Raw genomic sequence first — 23,621 nt, forward strand, 5'->3', positions numbered from 1 at the left:
GTTTCCTTACCATCACCCCTTCCCCTCGCTGATGCCTCTCAACTCTGTGTCAGTCTTCTGTTGTTCAACACCCCTGTTGCCTTACCATCACCCCTTCCCCTCGCTGATGCCTCTCAACTCTGTGTCAGTCTTCTGTTGTTCAACACCCCTGTTGGCTTACCATCACCCCTTCCCCTCGCTGATGCCTCTCAACTCTGTGTCACTCTTCTGTTGTTTAACACCCCTTCCGAGAATATGAAATAACTTGCAAAGACAAGAGTGTTTGCCAAGTGTTCTGTATTGAAAAAACACAGACACTACCAGCACTACAACACTAGATATGATTAACAATGGAAAAATGTCAGACCCTCCCTAACCTCTCTGTGGAGTTCATACTCATGGTGGAGTTATCTTTGTAGGCTAACTGTCCTCATGTGCCAAAGAAGGCAGGACACAGTGTAAAGTGCAGTTTCATGTAATATTTTAATGTTTTTCTAACAGAAATGTACATGTTACGCCAGCCCTACCTGTTAAACTGTAGCAGCCTGATTTAAAATCAACAATAGAATGAGATCATCAAAACCTACTGACAACAGAAATGAGAAAGTGTCGGCCATGCCATTCATTGGTGTGATAGCTCAGATCAGACACATACAGTGCCTTGCAAAAGTATTCATCCCCCTTGGTGTTTTTCCTATTTTGTTGCATTACAACCTGTAATTTAAATGGATTTTTATTTGGATTTCATGTAATGGACATACACAAAATAGTCCAAATTGGTGAAGTGGAATTAAAAAAATAACTTGTTTCAAAAAATTAAAAAAAAGTAATACTGGAAAAGTGGTGCGTGCATATGTATTCACCCCCTTTGCTATGAAGCCCCTAAATAAGATCTGGTGCAACCAATTACCTTCAGAAGTCACATAATTGTGTAGCTCAGTTGGTAGAGCATGGTGTTTGCAACGCCAGGGTTGTGGGTTCGATTCCCACGGGGGGCCAGTATGAAAATGTATGCACTCACTAACTGTAAGTCGCTCTGGAAAAGAGCGTCTGCTAAATGACTAAAACGTAAAATTTAAATTAGTTAGATTGCACACAGGTGGACTTTATTTAAGTGTCACATGATCTCAGTATATATACACCTGTTCTGAAAGGCCCCAGAGTCTGCAACACCACTAAGCAAGGGGCACAACCAAGCAAGCGGCACCATGAAGCCCAAGGAGCTCTCCAAACAGGTCAGGGACAAAGTTGTGGAGAAGTACAGATCAGGGTTGGGTTATAAAAAAATATCAGAAACTTTGAACATCCCACGGAGCACCATTAAATCCATAATTTAAAAATGGAAAGAATATGGCACCACAACAAACCTGCAAGGAGGGCATTAATCAAAGAGACCAAAGATAACCCTGAAGGAGCTGCAAAGCTCCACAGCAGAGATTGGAGTTTCTGTCCATAGGACCACTTTAAACTGTACACTCCACAGAGCTGGGCTTTACGTTTGGTGTTCGCCAAAAGGCATGTGGGAGACTACCCAAACATATGGAAGAAGGTACTCTGGTCAGATGAGACTAAAATTGAGCCTTTTGGCCATCAAGGAAAATGTTATGTCTGGCAAAACCCAATACCTCTCATCACCCCGAGAACACCATCCCATGCTGTGGGGATGTTTTTCATCGGCAGGGACTGGGAAACTGGTCAGAATTGAAGGAATGATGGATGGCGCTAAATACAGGGAAATTCTTGAGGGAAACCTGTTTTAGTCTTCCAGAGATTTGAGACTGGGACGGAGGTTCACCTTCCAGCAGGACAATGACCCTAAGCATACTGCTAAAGCAACACTCGAGTGGTTTAAGGGGAAACATTTAAATGTCTTGGAATGGCCTAGTCAAAGCCCAGACCTCAATCCAATTGATAATCTGTGGTATGATTTAAAGATTGCTGTACACCAGCGGAACCCATCCAACCTGAAGGAGCTGGAGCACTTTAGCTGTCAATGTAATACTTTAAACCAGGGGTTGGAACCGGTTCAGTAAAATAATTTATGGAATTGTTTTAAGAAGGTCGTACCAAGGACCATTTAGCTATTTGATTTGGAATTTTAAGACCCCTTGAAGTATAAAAAAATATAAACTGAATAAAAAAAATATTTGATGAAAAATACGTTTTGGCCTTACTGCTATTAGCCCATATACAAACGCATTGAATGTGTATGAAAAATGTAAGCACTCACTAACTGTAAGTCGCTCTGGATAAAAGCGTCTGCTAAATTATTAAAATGTAAATGTAATAACAGATTCACTACATGGAACAACAGATAGTTTTCTCCCCCTCACCCCAAAATAAGTTTGTTCTGAAGTGTCTGTTCTGAGAGATATAAGAAAGATGAGGAAACAAATTTTTTTTAAATTTTTTTCATGTATTTAACCCCTTAACAGCCTCATTTTTTCAACTGGTACTGGGGGACCTTCAGACGAGTCTCGTGAGGCCTGCGTATGTGTATGTGTTCATGAGAGTCTCACCTTTCCACAGCGGGGTCATATTAGTTTGTAGCCCAAAACTGTTTGGACGCTACAGACAGAAGTTGGCAGATCGGCTGTACCGACTTCAGTCCCAAGATGCTTGTGGGGGTCGTAGAGCAAAACAGAGAACACCATCGTGTTCGTGAGAGTCTCTTCTTTCTGTAGAGGGGTTTGTAGGCCAAACCGTTTGGACAGTACAGGCGATTCTGTGAGAAGACACATTTTTGGGATGTCTCATGGTCTGACAAACACCGCTGTAGCTCTGTCATATCTCTAGCTTAAACTGACTGATCTTTATGGGGATTTTTTTATTATGCGATTTAGATTTCCGCAGGGGAGTGGACATCGACTCTAGGGGGTTTTAAGGATACTGTAGTTGTCACATTTCACATTGGATTTATCAACTACAAAAAGGTAAGTTGTGTTTTTATTTTAATTCTGGTGCCGCTCTGCACACACAAGCTCGTTAGCTAGCTAGCTCTGGTCTAGATTTCGAAAACTCTAGGCGGAATTATGTGTAATGGAATGGAATGGAACTGAGAGTCATGATTCAAGGGCTAGTTCTGGTCCAACGTTAGTTAAGCCAACTCTCTGAAGTTCAAAGACATTCAAAGTTCCTTCCCAGACGCTGCTCCTCCGTAGGTATAAATCTGTGGGCCTAATTCAGATAACAACAAGATGCCCAGCGCGTTTCTTTTTGTTCGAACCGGTTCATAACTTTATTTTGCTGGTCGGAACAGTGGAACGGAACGAAGAAAATATTGGTTCTGTTCATAATTAAACTATTGAGAGTAATTGTTAATAAGTGTTAGCGTTACCATGTTTGTGTAGCCAAACATTGACATGCCTCCAAGACAATTATATTAATTAAGTTGCTCCACTGCGGAGCTGAATCCATTCCACACCCCTCTGGAAGAGGTTTTACAGGGCACTCCGGATTGGAGCATCAAATTGCTGGTTTTAATAACTATTCCCCAAACTACGGCAACTCCCCTACAACTCACTGACCTCTATTCCCAAAACAAAGAAATTAAAGCCGGAAGCACTCGTGGTAAGGTGTGTTCAACGTTGGTCTGACCAATCGGAATCCATGCTACAAGACTGTTTTGATCACGTGGACTGGGATGTGTTTCGGGTCGCCTCGGGGAATAACATTGACGACTACACTGACTGTTACATCAGGAAGTGCATTGAGGATGTAGTTCCTACAGTGACGATTAGGAACGTATCCAAACCCAAAAAAAACGTGGCTAGATGGAAGCATTTGCTCAAAACTGAAAGCGTGAACCCATCACATTTAACCACAGGAAGGTGACTGGGAACATGGACGAGTACAAACAGACCAGCTGCGACCTCCGTGAGTCAATCAAAGAGGCAAAAATACATTAAAGGGACAAATGGAGTCGCATTTCAATGGCTCAGAAACGAGACGCATGTGGCAGGGAATCAGACAATCACAGATTATAAAGGGAAAACCAGCCACCTCCCAATCTCTGTAGCCGACTTGAGTAGGTCTTTCAAGTGTGTTAACCCTCGCAAGGCTGCCGGCCCAGACGGCATTACCAAGCCGCGTCCTTAGAGCAGGCGCAGACAACTGGCTGGAGTGTTTACGGACATGTTAAATCTCTCCCTATCCCAGTCTGTTGTCCCTACATGCTTTAAGATGTCCACCATTGTTCCTGTACCCAAGCAAGCTAAGGTAACTGAACTGAATGACTATCGCTTTGACAGACTAGTCCAGGACCATATTACCTCCACATTTTCCCACACCCTAGTCCTAGTCCTAGACCCAGTACAATTTGCATACCGCCCCAACAGATCCACGAACAACACTATCGCCGTTGCACTGCACACCACCCTATCCCACCTGGACAAGAGGGATACATATGTGAAAATGCTGTTCATCAACTACAGCTCTGCTTTCAACACCATGGCGCCCTCCAAGCTTGTCACTAAGATCAGGGTCCTGGGGTCTGAACCCTCCCTGTGCAACTGGGTCCTAGACCCCAGGTGGCGAGGGTAGGCAACACCTCTGCCACGCTGATACTCAACAAGGGTGCCCCCCAGGGGTGTGTACTCACCCCCCTCCTGTACTTCCTGTTCACCCATGACTGCGTGGCTATGCACGACTCCAACACCATCATCAAGTTTGCAGATGACACGACAGTGGTAGGCCTGATTTACCAACAGCGACGAGACAGCCTACAGGCAGGATATTAGAGCCCTGGCGAAGGACCTGACTACAGGAGACAGAAGAGAGAGCACGCCCCCCCTCCACATCGATGGGGCTGCAGTGGAGTGGGTCAAAAGCTTCAAGTTCCTTGACGTACACATCACTGGGGACCTGAAATGGTCCCACCACACCGACACCGTGGTGAAGAAGGTGCAACAGCGCCTCTACATCCTCTGGCGGCTAAATAAATGTTGCATGGCCCCTAAGACCCTCACACTTCTACAGATGCACCATTCAGAGCATTCTGTTGGGATGCATCACCGCCTGGTACGGCAACTGCACCGCCCTCAACCGAATGGCTCTCCAGAGGGTGGTGCAGTCAGCCCAACGCATCACACAGGGCACGCTGCCTGCCCTCCATGACATTTACAGCACTCTGTGTCAAAGGAAGGCCAAGAAGATCATCAAGGACCTCAGGTGCATCAAAGCCGGGACCGAAAGACTGAGAAACAGCTTCTATCTCCTGGCCATCAGATTGTTAAATAGACATCAAGCAATCTTCTCTAGTAAGAGACAAAGATACTCACTTACACACACACACACACACACACACACACACACACACACACACACACACACCTCATACACACCTCATACACACACACACACACACACACACACACCTCATACACACCTCATACACACACACACACACACACACACACACACCTCATACACACCTCATACACACACACACACACACACACACACCTCATACACACCTCATACACACCTCATACACACCTCATACACACCTTATACACACCTCATACACACCTCATACACACCTCATACACACCTCATACACACCTTATACACACCTCATACACACCTCATACACACCTTATACACACCTTATACACACCTTATACACACCTTATACACACCTCATACACACCTCATACACACCTTATACACACCTCATACACACCTTATACACACCTTATACACACCTTATACACACCTCATACACACCTCATACACACCTTATACACACCTCATACACACCTCATACACACCTCATACACACCTCATACACACCTCATACACACCTTATACACACCTTATACACACCTCATACACACCTCATACACACCTCATACACACCTCATACACACACACACACACACACACACACCTCATACACACCTCATACACACACACACACACACACACACACCTCATACACACCTCATACACACACACACACACACACACACACCTCATACACACCTCATACACACACACACACACACACACACACCTCATACACACCTCATACACACACACACACACACACACACACCTCATACACACCTCATACACACCTCATACACACCTCATACACACCTCATACACACCTTATACACACCTCATACACACCTCATACACACCTCATACACACCTCATACACACCTTATACACACCTCATACACACCTCATACACACCTTATACACACCTTATACACACCTTATACACACCTTATACACACCTTATACACACCTCATACACACCTCATACACACCTTATACACACCTCATACACACCTTATACACACCTTATACACACCTTATACACACCTCATACACACCTCATACACACCTTATACACACCTCATACACACCTCATACACACCTCATACACACCTCATACACACCTTATACACACCTTATACACACCTCATACACACCTCATACACACCTCATACACACCTTATACACACCTTATACACACCTCATACACACCTCATACACACCTCATACACACCTTATACACACCTCATACACACCTCATACACACCTTATACACACCTCATACACACCTCATACACACCTTATACACACCTCATACACACCTTATACACACCTCATACACACCTTATACACACCTCATACACACCTCATACACACCTTATACACACCTCATACACACCTCATACACACCTCATACACACCTCATACACACCTCATACACACCTTATACACACCTTATACACACCTCATACACACCTCATACACACCTTATACACACCTCATACACACCTTATACACACCTCATACACACCTCATACACACCTTATACACACCTCATACACACCTTATACACACCTCATACACACCTCATACACACCTTATACACACCTCATACACACCTTATACACACCTCATACACACCTCATACACACCTTATACACACCTTATACACACCTCATACACACCTTATACACACCTCATACACACCTTATACACACCTCATACACACCTTATACACACCTTATACACACCTCATACACACCTCATACACACCTTATACACACCTCATACACACCTTATACACACCTTATACACACCTTATACACACCTCATACACACCTCATACACACCTTATACACACCTCATACACACCTCATACACACCTCATACACACCTTATACACACCTTATACACACCTCATACACACCTCATACACACCTTATACACACCTCATACACACCTCATACACACCTTATACACACCTCATACACACCTTATACACACCTTATACACACCTCATACACACCTCATACACACCTCATACACACCTTATACACACCTTATACACACCTCATACACACCTCATACACACCTCATACACACCTCATACACACCTTATACACACCTCATACACACCTCATACACACCTTATACACACCTCATACACACCTTATACACACCTCATACACACCTCATACACACCTTATACACACCTCATACACACCTTATACACACCTCATACACACCTCATACACACCTTATACACACCTCATACACACCTTATACACACCTCATACACACCTTATACACACCTTATACACACCTCATACACACCTCATACACACCTTATACACACCTCATACACACCTTATACACACCTCATACACACCTTATACACACCTTATACACACCTCATACACACCTCATACACACCTCATACACACCTTATACACACCTCATACACACCTTATACACACCTCATACACACCTTATACACACCTCATACACACCTTATACACACCTCATACACACCTCATTCACACCTTATACACACCTTATACACACCTTATACACACCTCATACACACCTCATACACACCTCATACACACCTTATACACACCTTATACACACCTCATACACACCTCATACACACCTTATACACACCTCATACACACCTTATACACACCTCATACACACCTTATACACACCTTATACACACCTCATACACACCTCATACACACCTCATACACACCTCATACACACCTTATACACACCTCATACACACCTTATACACACCTCATACACACCTTATACACACCTCATACACACCTTATACACACCTCATACACACCTTATACACACCTCATACACACCTCATTCACACCTTATACACACCTCATACACACCTTATACACACCTCATACACAAGCAGACTCCGGTACTCACATATACACTCACACACACACATACACCCATGCTCACAAACACACGCACATTACATTATACTACACTGTTACGAGCTAGTAACACATGCATTATACTGCACTGTTAAGAGCTAGTAACACAAGCATTATACTGCACTGTTAAGAGCTAGTAACACATGCATTATACTGCACTGTTAAGAGCTAGTAACACAAGTATTATACTGCACTGTTAAGAGCTAGTAACACATGCATTATACTGCACTGTTAAGAGCTAGTAACACATGCATTATACTGCACTGTTAAGAGCTAGTAACACAAGCATTATACTGCACTGTTAAGAGCTAGTAACACATGCATTATACTGCACTGTTAAGAGCTAGTAACACATGCATTATACTGCACTGTTAAGAGCTAGTAACACAAGTATTATACTGCACTGTTAAGAGCTAGTAACACATGCATTATACTGCACTGTTAAGAGCTAGTAACACATGCATTATACTGCACTGTTAAGAGCTAGTAACACAAGTATTATACTGCACTGTTAAGAGCTAGTAACACATGCATTATACTGCACTGTTAAGAGCTAGTAACACATGCATTATACTGCACTGTTAAGAGCTAGTAACACATGCATTATACTGCACTGTTAAGAGCTAGTAACACAAGCATTATACTGCACTGTTACAAGCTAGTAACACAAGTATTATACTGCACTGTTACGAGCTAGTAACACAAGCATTATACTGCACTGTTAAGAGCTAGTAACACAAGCATTATACTGCACTGTTAAGAGCTAGTAACACATGTATTATACTGCACTGTTAAGAGCTAGTAACACATGCATTATACTGCACTGTTACGAGCTAGTAACACAAGCATTATACTGCACTGTTAAGAGCTAGTAACACAAGCATTATACTGCACTGTTAAGAGCTAGTAACACAAGCATTATACTGCACTGTTAAGAGCTAGTAACACAAGCATTATACTGCACTGTTAAGAGCTAGTAACACAAGCATTATACTGCACTGTTACGAGCTAGTAACACAAGCATTATACTGCACTGTTACGAGCTAGTAACACAAGCATTATACTGCACTGTTACGAGCTAGTAACACATGCATTATACTGCACTGTTAAGAGCTAGTAACACATGCATTATACTGCACTGTTAAGAGCTAGTAACACATGCATTATACTGCACTGTTAAGAGCTAGTAACACATGCATTATACTGCACTGTTAAGCGCTAGTAACACATGCATTATACTGCACTGTTAAGAGCTAGTAACACATGCATTATACTGCACTGTTAAGAGCTAGTAACACATGCATTATACTGCACTGTTAAGCGCTAGTAACACATGCATTATACTGCACTGTTAAGAGCTAGTAACACATGCATTATACTGCACTGTTAAGAGCTAGTAACACATGCATTATACTGCACTGTTAAGCGCTAGTAACACATGCATTATACTGCACTGTTAAGAGCTAGTAACACAAGCATTATACTGCACTGTTAAGAGCTAGTAACACAAGCATTATACTGCACTGTTAAGAGCTAGTAACACAAGCATTATACTGCACTGTTAAGAGCTAGTAACACAAGCATTATACTGCACTGTTACGAGCTAGTAACACAAGCATTATACTGCACTGTTACGAGCTAGTAACACAAGCATTATACTGCACTGTTACGAGCTAGTAACACATGCATTATACTGCACTGTTAAGAGCTAGTAACACATGCATTATACTGCACTGTTAAGAGCTAGTAACACATGCATTATACTGCACTGTTAAGAGCTAGTAACACATGCATTATACTGCACTGTTAAGCGCTAGTAACACATGCATTATACTGCACTGTTAAGAGCTAGTAACACATGCATTATACTGCACTGTTAAGAGCTAGTAACACATGCATTATACTGCACTGTTAAGCGCTAGTAACACATGCATTATACTGCACTGTTAAGAGCTAGTAACACATGCATTATACTGCACTGTTAAGAGCTAGTAACACATGCATTATACTGCACTGTTAAGCGCTAGTAACACATGCATTATACTGCACTGTTAAGAGCTAGTAACACATGCATTATACTGCACTGTTAAGCGCTAGTAACACATGCATTATACTGCACTGTTAAGCGCTAGTAACACATGCATTATACTGCACTGTTAAGCGCTAGTAACACATGCATTATACTGCACTGTTAAGAGCTAGTAACACATGCATTATACTGCACTGTTAAGAGCTAGTAACACATGCATTATACTGCACTGTTAAGCGCTAGTAACACATGCATTATACTGCACTGTTAAGAGCTAGTAACACATGCATTATACTGCACTGTTAAGAGCTAGTAACACATGCATTATACTGCACTGTTAAGCGCTAGTAACACATGCATTATACTGCACTGTTAAGAGCTAGTAACACATGCATTATACTGCACTGTTAAGAGCTAGTAACACATGCATTATACTGCACTGTTAAGAGCTAGTAACACATGCATTATACTGCACTGTTAAGAGCTAGTAACACAAGTATTATACTGCACTGTTAAGAGCTAGTAACACATGCATTATACTGCACTGTTAAGAGCTAGTAACACAAGCATTATACTGCACTGTTAAGAGCTAGTAACACATGCATTATACTGCACTGTTAAGCGCTAGTAACACATGCATTATACTGCACTGTTAAGAGCTAGTAACACAAGCATTTCGCTGCACATCTGCTATAACTATGCTATGACATCTGCTATAACATCTGCTAAACTGTTTGATTTGATTTAGTTGACATACTTTTGTCTGCACCAGCAAAGAGGTTTATCAGGGAACTACGCAGGCATGGTGAATGGCCCCATTCTTCAACACTGGGTCAGAGAAATATAATTAAACTCAACTGAACGGTGTGTCTGTCAACTGTGTTTGGTCAAGATTTATTCACCGGATTGGAGTTATGGAACTGGAATGTACATTTGTAAACATACCTTTTTCCCCCCCTAATGATGAATTGTATTCAGTCTGCTACTAACGGTAAACATTAGGCTACTCTTGATGAGGCATATGGAAAAACACACCTCAATATCTGACTAAAGGATAGACTTCCTATTTATGCTTTCTTGGTACAGGTATCTGTTGCAACATGTAGTGCAGATTTGAATACTATTTGAATCAAAATTGCTCAATGCTCTTCTATGAAAATGCACATTGTATCAGACCCTGTAAATAGAGACATTGTAACACTGTCACAAGTCACTGTCCTGGGGGGAGTAACAATGTCGCCCTTGGGGACTCTTCACATCATCAATATTATGAAAGCTGTGTTCATAGCAAATAGCTATGAGCCATAGGCCTGAATGCAATGTAACAATAATAATAATAATATGCCATTTAGCAGACGCTTTTATCCAAAGCGACTTACAGTCATGCGTGCATACATTTTTTTTGTTTTTGTGTATGGGTGGTCCCGGGGATCGAACCCACTACCTTGGCGTTACAAGCGCCGTGCTCTACCAGCTGAGCTACAGAGGACCACGGGGGGAAGGAGGATAGTTAGGACGGTGGTGGTAAGCTACACCTGACACACACACACACACACACACACACACACACACACACACACACACCTTCCTTACCTTTGAGATGATCAACTCCTCTCCATGTTCCAGACCTCCTTTGAGCTGAAAGCCCCAGGGAGCTCCACCCAGGAGTCGAGCCTCCAGAAACAGCGTCTTTCCTCGGTGTATGACTGTACTGTAGCTCGGGAGACTGCTATCCATTATCACCTAACACCGCCGAGGTAGCCCTATAGCCTGGTGGGTCGGTCCTATTCAGTCCAACAGACCCACTGCTTCTCTTCTCCTTTTCTTAAAGTCTTCCGCATAGCAAAAGGGGAACGTCCACTCCTAAAGGATAAATCATTTCCTAGCATCACCTAATCTTAGTCAGCGAATGAAACATGGTTTGCCCATCTAACGGCAGTCTAGTTGAAACAAGTTTACTTTCATTCCAACAGTCAGCAACAAGTGATGAAAATTAAACAGTCCACAAAATAACATTAAACGGATAGAACAAACGACAAAATAATCATCTTTACTGAAAATGTAGATAGCTTCACTTTTGATAGTTTGTCAGCCCTCTCTCTCTTCCGACTTCACTTTAGCATCACAATAGAATTTGCTCCAATCCACTGGTCTGGGAGAAAGAGCGCTCTTCCTTCTTCCCTCGCCAACGAGCTGGTTGCATTGCGATCAGGTCAATTTGCCCTGTCAGATAACAACGTTTTTTCGCACCAGACTGCGACACTTGATTCACCTACTTTCTCTAAAACTACCACGTTGATTCTCAGCAACCTTTAAAATATATATAAGTCTTCTTGTTCCCTTAATGCGGTTCCACTTTACCCCTCCACTCCAGCTCCATGGATGCAACTTCTGCCTCCCCCTCCTCTCCTCTCCTCTCGCAGGCAATGGATGAAGTAGGCTAGTGCGCATGTGTGGAGAGGAACGCCCTTCAGTAGGCTACGCGGCCCGTTTCTTTAAAAAGGCAAACTCCGTCGAGAAGGTGGCGAAACCAAATGACATACGTGCTTTAGTTCATTCAACACCATGAAAGGTGTCTTTAATTGATCCTGACACACATACTGTGAAGCGCAAACACAGCATCCCACGCCGCGGACATTCCGTCATTGTATGTTGATTACTTTATCGAAATTCCAAGTCGAACACGTCAGGGGGGGGAATAAAATAAGAAGAAATAACAGCTTCCGTCTGACTAAATCTGAATAGATGTGTCACCCGACCGACGTTACCAAAACTCTTTTCATGACCTCCGGATGAAGAAGGGAACTAGATAAGATGTTTCCTCAGGTCATTGCTGTCTTATTGAGGTCAGTCAGACATGTATGATATCTTCAGATGACGACAATGTTGGTTAGGCCTATCACCGTTCACACACACAATGCACCCGTTTCTGACTTAGAGGGAGTAGGCCGAGGCCATGTTGACACTAATCTGCATTCCTTTGTTACTGTGTCGAAATGGAAGTAATGAATCAGCTACAGTATATACCAATTGCCTCACATCTAATACTGAGATGTAGATAACCAATCAATCTGACAAAAAAATTAATGTTATTCTACTATTAGACACTATTATAATTATATTATTATTGGGTAGACGACCAACACAGACAAGGCTTGGTACCGCTCTCAGTGCCTCAGATAGCGCTCTGTCTGCTTGTCAATGTTACTGTGTTGATGCAATAAGTCATCATAGAGATGCTAATGGAAGTGCCTGTGGATTATGCACTGTGGTGATAAATACCCATCTTCATCCACCATTAATGAACACTGTAGAGGGCCTCTACAGTCCTGGCTCCTGGATGGAAGGATGAGGTCATGAAGTCCGCACTGTGAGGTGCTAGATCTGAAGTCAGAGCATACATACATACATACATACATACATACATACATATATACATATATACATACATACATACATACATACATACATACATATATACATACATACATACATACATATATACATACATACATACATACATACATACATACATACATACATACATATATATATATACATACATACATACATACATATATACATACATACATACATATATACATACATACATACATACATACATACATACATACATACATACATACATACATACATACATACATACATACATACATACATATATATACATACATACATACATACATACATACATATATACATACATACATACATACATACATACATTCATACATTCATACATACATACATACAGACATACATACATACATACAGTGAGAGAAAAAAAGTATTTGATGTATGTAGTATATGTGAGTGTGTGGGTTTTTGGAGGGAGTGTCAATGTAGTGTGTGTGAGTGAGTGTGTATATGGTGTGTATATAAAGTCTAGTGAGTGTGCGTAGGGTCAGTGCAAGATAGTTTGAATAACATTTGTTGACTATTTAGCGGTCTTAAGGCTTGGGGGTAAAAGCTGTCTCAGAGCCTGTTTGCCGAACGGTAGCAGAGTGAATAGTCCATGGCTTGGGTGGCTGGAGTCTTTGGCAATTTTTCGGGCCTTCATCTGACACCGCCTGATACAGAGGTCCTGGATGGCAGGGAGCTCGGGCCCCAGTGATGTACTGGGCTGTCCGCACCACCCTCTGTAGCGCTTTGCGGTCGAGGGCGGTGCATTTGCCATACCAGGCGGTGATGCAGCCAGTCAGGATGCTCTTGATGGTGCAGCTGTAGAGCTTTTGGAGGATCCGTGGGCCCGTGCCAAACCCTTTCAGCCTCCCGAGGGGGAAGAGGTGCTGCCTTGCTTTCTTCATAACTGTGTTGGTGTGTGGACCATGTTAAGTCCTTAGTGATGTGGACGCCAAGGAACTTGAACCCGCTCCACAACAGCCCATCAACAATGCAACAACAATGCAACAACAATGCAACAACGCAACAACAATGCAACAACAATGCAACAACAATGCAACAACAATGCAACAACGCAACAGCAATAGCAATAACAGAATGACCAATGTCAAAGTCCGTATTATAAATACGTATATACTGTATATAAATGGTGTGTATATATGAATAGAAAAGGTGAGTAAATCACAGTTCCATTAGTGTTTTCATAACTCTTCAACAATCCATTAGATCAAGTGGGGGATATAAGCTACTGCCTTCCACAAGAGGATGGGAAAATTAAAAGTATATCTGAAATAAATAATCTTAGATTTTCAAGCATAATATTTTCAGTGTGGGGGGGGGGGGGGGGGGGGATCAAAAGAAGTATGGCTTTTAATTGCATTATATTTGTAAAGATCCAGTGGACGGTAAAATAAGAAGAATGTTTTTACAGTTAACGGAGCCATTTATTACCCTGTTTCCACTACAGCTGGGCTGAATTAGAGAGGAACAGAAAGTAATGTTTTCATTCTTTTCATGTCCAGGGCTAGTTGAAAGACTGCTCTTAGAGAAGAGAAAATACACATCTTATATAAGAATTGGGCCGTACAGACACACTGTTTAAATAACAGACAGATGGAAGGTTTATAATATGCATCTCTGTGACAAAATTGTACGATTGTAGAAATGAACAACGTCTTGTGTTCCGTCTATACATCTGCATTCTGTCAAGGCGTGTCTTCATGATATTACCACGCAACAATGATGTATATAAACAGGAATATGTATGTCTATGGTTTGCAAGTCTTCCTATAAAAAAAAAAGGCATCAAATGCTGTTGCTGTATTGAATACTTTTCTATAAATATGGTTTTCCTGAAATATGCTATTAACAATTATTACAATGCTACTACCATGTTATTAACACATTTGAGCGCTTCGCTTGTGTAAATCATCCACAGTGTCTACTACTTTATGAACTGTCTGTCCTCTGCTCAATGATGGCCACAGGGTGGCGGTGTTGAGTTACATAAAGGAATCTCATGATGGATTATAATACCAAACTAGGACTAAACCAGGGTATGGGAATGCTGAATGCAGACTGAAAGGAATTTCTATTGAATTACACATGCCAACATACATGGCATGCTTTTAGTATCGATGTGCTGGTATTCCCAATAAATGCCACCTCTTGCTGGTGCAAAAATTAAGGAAATCATCAGCATTTTATGTAGGTAATCTGGCCGACCGGACCTATCAATCTCTAGTACGGTATGTGAGGTAATCAGGCTTTACCGGACCAATCAGTCTCCAGTATGGTATGTGAGGTAATCAGGCTTTACCGGACCAATCAGTCTCCAGTATGGTATGTGAGGTAATCAGGCTTTACCGGACCAATCAGACTCCAGTATGGTATGTGAGGTAATCAGGCTTTACCGGACCAATCAGACTCCAGTATGGTATGTGAGGTAATCAGGCTTTACCGGACCAATCAGACTCCAGTATGGTATGTGAGGTAATCAGGCTTTACCGGACCAATCAGACTCCAGTATGGTATGTGAGGTAATCAGGCTTTACCGGACCAATCAGACTCCAGTATGGTATGTGAGGTAATCAGGCTTTACCGGACCAATCAGTCTCCAGTATGGTATGTGAGGTAATCAGGCTTTACCGGACCAATCAGACTCAGTATGGTATGTGAGGTAATCAGGCTTTACCGGACCAATCAGACTCCAGTATGGTATGTGAGGTAATCAGGCTTTACCGGACCAATCAGACTCCAGTATGGTATGTGAGGTAATCAGGCTTTACCGGACCAATCAGTCTCCAGTATGGTATGTGAGGTAATCAGGCTTTACCGGACCAATCAGTCTCCAGTATGGTATGTGAGGTAATCAGGCTTTACCGGACCAATCAGTCTCCAGTACGGTATGTGAGGTAATCAGGCTTTACCGGACCAATCAGTCTCCAGTACGGTATGTGAGGTAATCAGGCTTTACCGGACCAATCAGTCTCCAGTATGTATGTGAGGTAATCAGGCTTTACCGGACCAATCAGTCTCCAGTACGGTATGTGAGGTAACCTGTCCGACCTGACCAATCAGGCTCCAGTATAGCCAACTCAGCTTCCTTCCGTGAGCCTTCTTCTCTATGCAGCTGTAGGTACCAGGGACTGCTAGGACATTTACCTTGTTGGTGGTCATAACTACTGGCAGTACTGAACACGTGCCATCGCTCCGTTAATCCCTGTAGTCTTCTTCCCATCTTTCAGTGAGCCTTGTGACATCAGTGTGTCAACACCAACATATTGGCAGATGACTGTGTAGTTTAGACTGTGCTCCAAGATACCGATACGGTTCAATTTTGTTCTTTGAATCTAACAGATACACTGGTCTGTGTCCTACAAACACGAAACTGTTTCCGAATACAAAACACATTTTTATTCTATAATGTGGCACTTTTTCTTTACTGTTTCCTGATTTTTCCAACTATGGGACATGGATAAATATTCTGGACTGTATTACAATATAGGGAAGTGTCACTATACGCCATTCCAGTGTGCTCAGTGCTCTGACATTACAGAGGGATGGCCTGCTCTGCGGCCTGGATTGATGATGTCACAGAGAGACAGAGAGAGAGAGAGAGAGAGAGAGAGAGAGAGAGAGAGAGAGAGAGAGAGAGAGAGAGAGAGAGAGAGAGAGAGAGAGAGAGAGAGAGAGAGAGAGAGAGAGAGAGAGAGAGAGAGAGAGAGAGAGAGAGAGAGAGAGAGAGAGAGAGAGATTGTTACAACACTGTATATATACATAATATGACATTTGAAATGTCTTTATTCTTTTGAAACTTCTGAGTGTAATGTTTACTGTTAATATTTATTGTTTATTTCACTTTTGTTTACTATCTACTTCACTTGCTTTGGCAATGTTAACACACGTTTCCCATGCCAATAAAGCCCTTAAATTGAATTGAAATTGAATTGAATTGAATTGAGAGAGAGAGAGAGAGAGAGAGAGAGAGAGAGAGAGGGAGAGGGAGCGAGAGAGAGGGAGAGGGAGCGAGAGAGAGGGAGAGGGAGCGAGAGAGAGAGGGAGCGAGAGAGAGAGAGAGAGAGAGAGAGAGAGAGAGAGAGAGAGAGAGAGAGAGAGAGAGAGAGAGAGAGAGAGAGAGAGAGAGAGAGAGAGAGAGAGAGAGAGAGAGAGAGACTCCCAGACTGGCTCTGGTGCCAGGTTGTTCTCAGAATCACAGATTTGTCATCCGATTTAGCACTTTTAAACTGTTTCTTGTTGCTAAAACTGGCATTACATTACATGTAAGACATTGACACAGAATGGAATATGGAACCAATGGAATTGTTTTAGTGATTCTATTTCAGTGTTCTGGATCATTTTCCTTACCTTCCAATAGGACATTTTCTAGACTGTCCCCACTGAAGGTCAGTGGTAGCCATAGCGACATCACAGACAGTAGGAGGAGTGGTATGTTTTATTTATAGTATGAGTGACAGAGTGAGTCGCAGGCAAACAGGCTCCACCGAGGTACACAGAGATATAAGTTACTCTAACAATGACAGACAGTAACCTAAGTGAACGCAATCATAGCAGAGTGGTCTGTCATAGAGATATAGCTATATGTTTTCACTTCTATTGCTATGGGTCTGTCATTTTGTAATGTCAATTTAACTTTAATCTCCAACACTTAGATACAAGAGTTTGGAGATCCTTCGCACCATGTGCCAGATAATGTAATCTCCCCTTATTAAACTGAGAAGTGGTCAGTATGGTGAGAGGGGTCACATGGTCACAGTCCTAATGCTCAAGGTGAAGGCCACTGTCCTGTCAATCAGGCCGTGTAGGAAACAGAGACAGAGACACGATGTGTTGAAAGTCACGGCCATGTCCATTACTAAATGGAAAAACATTGAATGAAACAGGGACGGAAACACCCATTTTAGTTTTTAGTTTTAAAGAATTTTGCTACAGTGCCCCCTACTGGACACCACCTGGGTTTCACTGTATCCTCATGTGACGGTCACATGCTCTAGTCCAGCGCATTAATGCCTGTCAAATGGAATACAGTCAGTTACTCAGCTTAAGACCTCTGCCTTAGCAGTGAGTGACTGATCCCAGTGCAACTAGGCTTACCTTTGTGTGAAGTCCTGTGTCTAATTCAAGGATTACTCTGACCCTTGAGGGGGAAATTATAGCATACTTTTAATTTTCACATTAACAGTAAAGTTTGTCCTGAGTAAGTGTCTTGTAATGGAATTATTTGATTTGACAATTTCAAAACACATACAAATGTTACACCAGGCAGCAGATACCAAAATTGTGGAGGACACACACACAAAACATTCAAGAGATTTGTTTCCATTGTGGTCCTCTATAAGGCAAGGGCTGCAGGGAAAAATCAAGTGTCATGGGCACTCTGGTGTAGACTGATTCATTTGATAATTATGCAATCATTGTTAGTATGTGATCCCAACGTAAACCTTGGGGTTGCTAGGTTTCTAAACCCTCTTCTCACCGATGAGACAGAAATACCTGGGCCCTCAAGGAACTACACTGGACTTTGTGCAAACTGGAAACCACATATCCTGAGGCCGCATTTATTGTAGCTGGGGAAAACGCAAATCTGAGGAAACCGCTACCGAAGTTCTATCAACACGTTGCCTGTAGAACTCGCGTTTTCAAAATCTCTCCACCATTGTCACTCTCCCTTACAGGATGCCTACAAGGCCCTCCCCCGCCCTCCCTTCGGCAAATCAGATCACGACTCCATTCTGCTCCTCCCTTCCTTTAGGCAGAAACTAAGGTATATTCAATGCTGGTCTGACCAATCGGAATCCATGCTTCAAGATTGTTTTGATCACGCAGACTTGGATATGTTCCTGGTTGCCTCTGAGAATAACATTGACGTATACAGTGACACGGTGACTGAGTTCATCAGGAAGTGTATAGGGGATGTTGTTCCCACTGTGACTATTAAAACTTACCCAAACCAAAAACCATGGATAGATGGCAGCAGTCGCGCAAAACTGAAAGTGCGAACCACCGCATTTAACCACGGCAAGGTGACTGGGAATATGGTCAAATACAAACAGTGTGGTTATTCAATGGCTCAGACACGAGACGTATGTGGCAGGGACTCCAGACAATCACGGGAAAACCAGCCACGTTGAGGACACAGACGTCTTGCTCCCGGACAAGATAAACACCTTCTTCGCCCACTTTGAGGATAACTGTGACGAGTACTGAGGATACGAAGAGGCAGGACGCAGACGCAGGAATCAACAATATAAAGGTTTAGTTAAGACTGAGCAAGAGCACAACAAAGAGCGAGTAGACGACATGACGCTAACAATCACACACAACACAACACTGAACAGTCCAGGGCTATATAGGGGTGGTGATGAGATGATGAGGTGCAGGTGCGCTGGAGGTGATTAGGGTGCGTTGGGTTTCCATTCCGGTGTTGCCGAGGTGGTGCGCTCAGACTGGTGGCTCAGTAGACCGGGCGAATCAGAGCACCGGAGGGGAGCAATGGGAGGAGACGTGACAGTACCCCACCCCAGATGCGTGGCTCCCGCCGCAGGACGTCGCCAGCCAGGAGGACGACCCCGAGGACGAGGAGCGGGCCTATCAGGGTGGCGACGGTGGAAGTCCCAAATTAGGTTGGGGTCCAGAACGTCCCCAGCCGGAACCCAGCTCCTCTCCTCAGGACCATACCCCTCCCAGTCCACCAGGTAACGGAGCCGTCCCCCACGGAACCTGGAGTCAAGCAGGTCCCTCACCGCATATGCCGGACGGCTGTCAATGTCCAGGGGCGGAGGGGGCGTACCCCAGGGGACGGCATCCACCAGAGGACCAGGAACCACCGGCCTGAGGAGAGACACATGAAAAGTGGGTGAGATACGGTAGTGAGGGGGAAGGAGAAGCCAGTACGATACCTCATTTATCCGTCGGAGGACCTTAAACGGCCCCACAAACCGGGGGCTCAGTTTCTTGCAGGGAAGGCGGAGAGGGAGGTTTTTAGTGGACAGCCAGACACGATCACCAGGCTGTAATACGGGGGCCTCACTGCGGTGGTGGTTGGCTTGGTCCTTTTGCCTGACGAATGGCCCTCTGGAGATGGACATGGGCAGCGTCCCAGACCTGTGGAACCCCTCGACGACAGCGGGCGCATCGGTCTAGCTGGGAGTCCAAGGGGCCAGGGTCGGCTGGTACCCCAGGACGCACTGGAAGGGAGTGAGCCCTGTGGAGGAGTGAACGAGGGAGTTCTGGGCATATTCTGTCCAGGGAAGAAACCTCGCCCACTCGCCTTCCACACTCGGGAGGTGAATTGGGGGCCACGGTCCGAGACGATGTCCTCCGGAAGTCTATAATGCCGGAAGACCTGTTGGAACAGGACCTTAGCGACCTGGAGAGCAGAAGGAAGACCAGTTAGTGGCAAAAAAACGGCATGATTTGGAGAACCGATCTACGACCACCAGGACTGTAGTGAAGCCGTTAAAACATGGGAGGTCGGTGACAAAGTCTACGGACAGGTGTGACCAAGGTCGCTGAGGCACTGGGAGAGGTTCTAGTTTGCCTGCCGGGGCGTTCCGAGGTGTCTTCGTTTGGCCCCATACGGAACAGGAGTTGATATAGCGGGAGACATCAGTAGCCAAGGTGGGCCACAAGTATTTTTGTGAGAGAGAATGTAGGGTACGCGTAATACCGGAGTGCCCAGCCGTAAGGGTGGTGTGCGCCTGGTTCAGCAGGCGGTCATGGATCCTGGTGGGTACATACACGCACCCCGGAGGGGCGTTGGCAGGAGCTGGGTCCTCCTGAGCCGCCAGGCGGATGTCTTAGTCCACATCCCAAACGACAGGTGCCACAATGAGAGACGGAGGCAGGATAGGACCCCCCAGATCCTTCCTTTCTCCGGTATGGTGCATCTTGGAGAGTGCGTCGGCTTTCACATTCTGGGATCCTGGGCGGTAGGACAGAATAAACTGAAAGCGAGTACGAAATTGGGCCCACCTGGCTTGACGAGAGTTCAGCCGTTTCGCTGCCAGTTGTGCTCCAAATTCCGGTGGTCAGTGAGAATCCGGAATGGATGGACTGCACCCTCCAGCCAGTGTCTCCATTCCTCCAGAGCGAGGACCACCGCCAACAGCTCCCTGTCTCCAACTCCATAGTTCCTCTCTGTGGGGGTAAGCTTTTTCGAGAAAAAGGCACAGGGATACATTTTCTCTGGCTTACCTTGCCACTGGGAGAGTACCCCACCCACGCCCTCCTCAGATGCGTCCACCTCCAGGATGAAAGGACAAGCTGGATCTGGGTGTTTTAGGAGGGGCGCTGTGGTGAACCTCTCCTTCAGCCTCTTGAAGGCAGCGTCAGCCTCAGGGTTCGAGGCCAGCTTCTAAGGCCCACCGTTAAGGAGAGAGCTGAAGGACCTGATGAAACGCCGGTAGAAATTTGTGAAGCCCAGGAAGCTCTGTAGGCCCTTGATGGTGATGGGGACTGGCCATGACCTGACAACGTCCGTCTTCGCTCTTTCCATGAACACCCCCTGGGGACTGATCCTGTATCCCAGGAAGGAGGTGGCCTGTTGGTGGAATTCTCATTTCTCCCCCTTCACCAACAGGCTGTGTTCCCGGAGGCGGAGTAGGACCACTCTGACGTCCCTGACGTGCTCCTCGAACGTAGCCGAGTAGATCAGGATATCGTCGATGTACACCACCACCTGTCTACTCAGCATGTCTCGGAACACGTCATTGACTAAGGACTGGAACACGGAAGGTGTGTTGGCGAGGCCGTAGGGCATGACGCAGTATTCATAGCGGCCTGAGGTAGTGCTGAATGCCGTCTTCCACTCGTCTCCTTCCCGGATTCGGATCAGGTTGTAGGCACTCCTCAGGTCCAACTTGGTAAATTACAGGGCCCCTCGCAGCTGCTTGATGGCCGACGGAACCAGAGGGAGGGGGTACCGGTACTTGGTGGTGACTGCGTTCAGCCCCTGGTAGTCAATGCACGGCATCAGTCCTCCGTCTTTTTTGGCCACGAAGAAGAAGCTGGCGAAGGCAGGAGAGGTAGAGCGTCTGATGAACCCCTGTTTCAGGGTCTCTGCCACATACTTCTCCATGGCCTCAGTCTCCCGTTATGGAGAGGGAGTAAATGCGACTCTTCGGGGGGTGTTGTCCCTCCAGCAGGTCAATGGCGTAGTCCCAGGGCCTGTGAGGAGGTAGACATTTGGCCTTGGAGGCAGAGAAGACATCGGAGAGATCTGCGTACTCACGTGGAATGTTGGGCAGGAAGGCGGACTCTGGACTCTCCACTGACGTGGAACAACAAACCACCAGGTCCTCCGGCATGAGGGGGACCAGGCTGTGATCCTCTTGGTGATCCAATTGATGGTGGGGTTGTGTAGTCTGAGCCAGGGCAATCCCAAGACGATCCGGTGAAGGGGTGACGTGACGATGTGGAAGGACAGCTTCTCGTGGTGCTCCGGTAGTGTGGGAATGGTGATGGTGATGGGAAGAGTGACGTGCGTAATGGTGCCTGATCCAAGTGGTTTATTGTCCAGCGAGGTGACGTGTAGCGGAGAAGGCAGTGGCACGCTGGGCAACCCCCATTCAGAGACCAGCTCCCTATCTATAAGGTTTCCCGCTGATCCGGAATCTATCTTTGCTGTGGAAATCGAAGAGAAGGAAGAACCATTCATTGTTAAGGGAACTAAAAACAATGGTTTGGTGACAGGTGATGACGGAACACTCATGGAGTGGCGGTCATACCGCCTAGATAGGGAGCCACCAGGAGATCTGTGGTCCATGGGGGTGTAGGGGGTGCTGCCCACCTCCATGGGTGAGGCAGGGCAGCTTCCATAGCTCAGATGGGGTGAGCGTCGAGGCTCCGGGAGGCGCCGTCGGTCTCTCAACATGTCGTCAAGACGAATGGATGTGGCGATGAGGGTATCAAGGTCCATCTTGTCG

The 23,621-nt window shown here is 44.8% G+C and overlaps 1 protein-coding gene across 1 annotated transcript in view; it reads right to left on the bottom strand.

Annotated features, from left to right (window-relative positions):
- LOC311136162 (protein Shroom3-like) overlaps positions 1 to 12,317 on the bottom strand; it is a 116,433-nt gene extending 104,116 nt beyond the window's left edge. The window contains exon 1 of the mRNA XM_084170253.1: positions 11,845 to 12,317. Coding sequence (XP_084026379.1) covers positions 11,845 to 11,988 — 144 coding nt within the window. The 5' untranslated portion in view covers positions 11,989 to 12,317. The remainder of the gene's footprint in view (positions 1 to 11,844) is intronic.
- Between the last annotated feature and the right edge of the window lie 11,304 nt (positions 12,318 to 23,621).

This window comes from Coregonus lavaretus (genome assembly GCF_964263955.1).
Source record: "Coregonus lavaretus genome assembly, chromosome: 10".
Taxonomy (NCBI): domain Eukaryota; kingdom Metazoa; phylum Chordata; class Actinopteri; order Salmoniformes; family Salmonidae; genus Coregonus; species Coregonus lavaretus.